Here is a 4,881-nt window from a genome sequence, read left to right as displayed (position 1 = left end):
CCGCGCGAGCAAGACGAATTGGGCCGGATGCCCTCAGAGTAAAGCAGTCCCAGACAGGCGAAGGCGAGCAAGGCACCAGTTTATTTGAGGGACGGCAGGCGGGGGAGGTGTGTCACTCGAGCCCTCGAGGCAGCTCGGCAGGGAGTCCCGGTGCGAGGCACGAGAGGGGGTTCCCTAGCAACTGGGTTGCTGAGCCGAGCAGCCCCGAGCACGGGCAGGACACGACCTTTTAAGGGGGGCTACGGGGTTTCTCAGGGCGGAGATCAGGGGCGGGGCCAACCGGGGAAGGGAATACATCATAGGGAGCAAATCAGGTATAACTGGGAGGGGAGTACATAGAACCAATGGGAGCGGGGCAGCAACAGAACATTCTGGGGGTAGGCGGCAACAGGGGAGGAGCAGGGGAGGGGACAGCAAACTTAGAACCAATAAACTTAATACAAACTTTTGGAGGGAGGGAGAGTGCAGCCTACAGCCCGGCCTCCTCCGAGTCCCAGGAGATGTTTTCAGGAGAGGCATCCGCTTGTACGGGATGTAACTCTATATTTTGGGACTCGGGATCAGCAGCCTCGGGCTGCTGCACTACTACACCTCCCCCTTTCTTTTTAAATAATGAACGAAGATAATTAACTAAATACCGGCGAATAAGCGCAAATGAAACGATAATTAACACAAGGGCAACTAAAACAATCAAGCAGACTTTAAGCAGGGTGGCTCCCCACTCTGGCAGTCCAAGTCCCTTGAGGACCTTGTGGGCCCATCCTCCCACGGTCGAGATGGTGCTGTTGATGATTTTCTTCACTCCGTCGACCGTATTTTCGAACCAGAGGCTCGACTCGAAAGTGATGTTATTGATGAGTGAGTTCATGTCCTGGAGCCTCTGGTGGATGGAGCGGCTTTGGGAGGATATGTTGAAGCAGCACATACCTTCGAATTGTTGGCAACCGTGGCCATGCGCAAGGAGGAGAAAATCAATGGCCGCTCTATTTTGCAAGGTGGCCTGCCTGGTCAGCTGCTCATCTTTCAGGAGGTCCGCGATGGCCTCTGAAGTAAGCCGCGCCTGCTTCGACACCCAACATTCCAGGTTGCCAACCTCTCCTAAGGCCTTGGCTGCAGCAACCCAAGGCAGGAAGGCAGAGACAGCGATTCTTTTTCCTTTGGACCAATGATAAATTTCAGTGCTGCAATCCTGATCGATATACCGATTTGGGATCGAATAGTTGACCCCCGCTGGAAGGTGGGTCATGTTAGGTGTCGACAGGGTCAGATGGCCAAAGGTACATGGGCCTCCCACAAGGTGAGAGGGAACGCCTGCCCAAGCGCACTCCCCGCAAATAAGGAAAAGTCCCTCAGGAAGCCGAATGGGGTGGGGAGAGTGCCAATCAGGAGATGAAGGCGCTTTTACATGGGCAATATGGATACACCAATTAGCTGCGTGATAGTTCGGATTGCCTTGTCTCAGCCCCTGGTATAATTTTTTGTCCGACGGATAAGGTGTTTGGTAATCGAATTGGATACATGCATTTGCTTTTAGAGAGCCAATCAGTTGAAATTCGTGGGGCTCTTTGTCCATCTTCGGCTGATTCATAGCCCACTTCTGCCACATGAGGAGTGGGTTACGAATGGGAAGAGGGAGCTTGAATAACTGGCGGTCCTTGTAAAACTCGTAAAAATTTCCTTTCAAATCAAAAGTTGATCTCCACAGGGAGACGAGGGACGGCGGGAAGGCATCTACCTGGACCAGTGCTCCGACCAAGGCGGACGAGAGCGGATCTCGGACCGCATCAGTCGACAAACAAAGGTTGTCATTTTTCATTGCTTTGGCCAAGGTTACCCACACGTTCGCGGATGGCTGCCTCACGACCCACGTGGTCACGGGACTGGCGATGGTGAGCAGGAGCAACGCGGTGATGAATGGGGCGTGCATCTTGGGGCTGCCAGGTGGGAAGCAAACACAAACATATTAGCATAAGCAAAAGGTTTTTGGGGAGGGAGTGAAGGGGAATAGGAAAGGCCATAGGGAAAAGGGGGAAGGGAAGTGGGTGGCTGGCTCAGGGTCACGACACACGATGTCCACAAGCGAGGTGGAACGCTTGTGCTGACGCGGGCGAAGCTTCCTGGGAGATGGTGGCGGTGGTGTGGCGGCCTTCCTCTTCCGGCGCCACTGCGCCTCGGTGATGTCTTTCTTCGGTGGTCTCGGCGATATTGGGCCTGATCTGAGAAAGGGCTTCACGAATTTACCTGGGACCCACCGCGGCCCTTCGGGGGTGGAGACGCAGCAATAGCCACGCCCCCAGATGACCAAAGGGAAGGGACCGACGATCTTGAGGGAGTCCGGTTCCTTGACCAGGACAAGGGGGCGCTCCTTCAACTTGGCTTGCTTGCTGTTCGCAAAATGGCGAACCACCGGGGGGTCTGGCTCCCTATCGGAGCAATTTAGGAAATTTAAAGTAAAAAGAGCTCTCGCCAGCCGATTTGCGGGAGACTCTGTTTCTGGTCCCCCCTTCTGTTGAAGAAGCACTCTCTTGAGGGACCGATGAGCCCTTTCCACCAGGGCCTGACCCGTGGCCGAGTGGGGGATTCCGGTAGTATGGGAAATGCCCCACTGGAGGAAAAATTTCCTCAGAGGTCCGGAGACGTAACACGGACCATTGTCCGTCTTAATCTCCCGAGGAATACCCAGGACAGCGAAGGCCTGCAGGAAGTGCGAAATCGCATCCTTCGCCTTCTCACCCGAATGCGCGGTGGCAAAGATCGCGCCAGAAAAGGTATCGACGCTCACATGAATATATTTTTGGCGTCTGAATTCAGGGAAATGGGTCACATCTGCCTGCCAGAGCTCTCCACTGTTAAGCCCTCTGGGATTGATTCCTGATCCCATGGATGTTATGCCGAGGGGTTGACAGTGGGGACAGGCTGCCACAATGGCCTTGGCTTGGTCCGCGGTTAATTCAAACATGCGCCTCAAGGCCGGGACATTTTGGTGAAAAAGTGCATGGCTCAACGATGCCTGCTGGAATTGATCAGGCACGTTGGCAGCATGCACAGGCACAGCGAGCGCGTCTGCCATCCTATTCCCTTCCGTGATGGGACCCGGAAGGTCAGTGTGTGAGCGTACATGCATGACATAGAAAGGTTGATTACGCTGGGAGATGGCTATCTGAAGCCGCTTAATCAAGCTATTAATTTTTGGGTTTGAGGAGCCGGACAGCCAACTGTCCTCAGCCCTAGAGACAATCCCCGCAACGTAGGCCGAATCAGTTACCAAATTGAAGGGGCCAGGAAAGCGCTCGAATACCCTGACGGCGGCTGCAAGCTCGGCCACCTGAGCGGACCCCAAAACAATCTCGACATCACTCTCCCAACTTTGAGTCGAGGGGTTCCACCAGGCGATTGCCGATTTTCCTGATGTGCCTGAGCCGTCTGTGAAAAAAGTCACGGCATCGAGGGGTTTCATGCTCTGGACCCGTTTCAAGACAATTTGGAATTGAGAGATTGAAAAGATTTTGTGTCTTGGATACCAGGTAACCACCTGGGCGGTGAATGACTCTAGAGCTATTTGCATCTCCTCACTTCTTGCCAATGTGAATTCGAAGGATTTTGAGTCGAATGGGACATGGATGTACTTAAACTCACACCCTGCTAGGACGGACAGGCGGGACCTCGCTCGTCTAACGAGCTGCGCCGTCTTGTCCTGTGGTGTTACCATCACTCTGGGGGATGATGTGGGCAAAAAGACCCACTCGATGATAAGGAGTCTGTCCTCCTTATCAGCTTCATCCCATTGGAAGATGAGCCCAAAGAGGTGTGGCATTTTTCCGAGAATGGCCAAATTGAAGGACAATTTGGGGTCACATCGGTGAATGTGACACGTTTTGAGGCAGTTCTGTACCTTTGTGATGACTTCCCGCGCTTCCGGAGTGAGAGTCCTTGGGCTGGTCAGGTCGCGGTCTCCGCAGAGGAGTGAAAACAGCGGGATCAAGTCGTTTGTTGAGATTCCGATGAGAGGCCGAATCCAATTTATTGCACCACACAGTTGGTGGAGTTCCTGCAGGTTGGAAGGATTATCAATAATTTTAATTGGACAAGGTCTAATTGTCCGCTCATCAATTTTCGCACCCAGGTACTTCCACGGCGCTGTCACCTGCACTTTGTCGGGCTGAATCTCAAAGCCCTCACTTTCCAGAGCCCCCACGACCCTAGAAAGTGTCGCTTTCAAGATGGACTCGGTAGGAGAACAGACCAATACATCGTCCATGTAGTGGACGATGATTGACTCTGTTGCGACCTCTCTCACCGGTGACAGAATGCCATTGACATACCACTGGCAGATGGTGGGGGAGTTTTTCATCCCTTGTGGGAGCACCGTCCAGTGGTAGCGACGCATCGGGCGGTGCCTGTTGACAGAAGGCACTGAAAAGGCAAACCTGGGCGCATCCGCTGGGTGCAGGGGGATCTGGAAGAAGCAGTCTTTGATGTCCACCACTGCTATCTTCCAGTCCCGCGGGAGCATGGAAGGGGAGGGCAATCCGGGTTGGAGAGGTCCCATGTCCTCAATGACCTCGTTAATTTTGCGCAGGTCGTGGAGGAGCCTCCATTTGGTCCCTCCCGCCTTCTTGATAACGAAGACGGGCGAGTTCCATGGACTGGTTGAGGGCACGATGTGCCCCTTCTCCAGTTGCTCTTCCACAAGCTGTTCGAGCGCTCTTAATTTATCGATGGGAAGGGGCCACTGTTCGACCCAGACCGGTTTGTCTGCCAGCCAATTCAAGGGCTGGGTCGGGCGCTCCCCAGTGACCCCTAAGAAAAATCCCGAGCCGGAGCCAATTCGACCCGGGTCCCCCATTGGGACATGGTGTCTCTCCCCCACAGATTGATCCC

At 54.1% G+C, this 4,881-nt stretch overlaps 1 protein-coding gene across 1 annotated transcript; it reads right to left on the bottom strand.

Moving 5' to 3' along the window:
• Window positions 1–469: 469 nt before the first annotated feature.
• Window positions 470–1,927, bottom strand: LOC146424366 (uncharacterized). Its single transcript, XM_085042856.1, has one exon. The coding sequence runs from the start codon at window positions 1,925–1,927 to the stop codon at window positions 470–472; it is 1,458 nt and encodes a 485-aa protein (XP_084898982.1).
• Window positions 1,928–4,881: the final 2,954 nt, after the last annotated feature.

Source organism: Lichenostomus cassidix, chromosome Z (assembly GCF_008360975.1).
Source record: "Lichenostomus cassidix isolate B80296 chromosome Z, HeHo_3.0, whole genome shotgun sequence".
NCBI classification, from domain to species: Eukaryota; Metazoa; Chordata; class Aves; order Passeriformes; family Meliphagidae; genus Lichenostomus; species Lichenostomus cassidix.
This window is presented reverse-complemented; position numbering and strand designations above follow the sequence as displayed.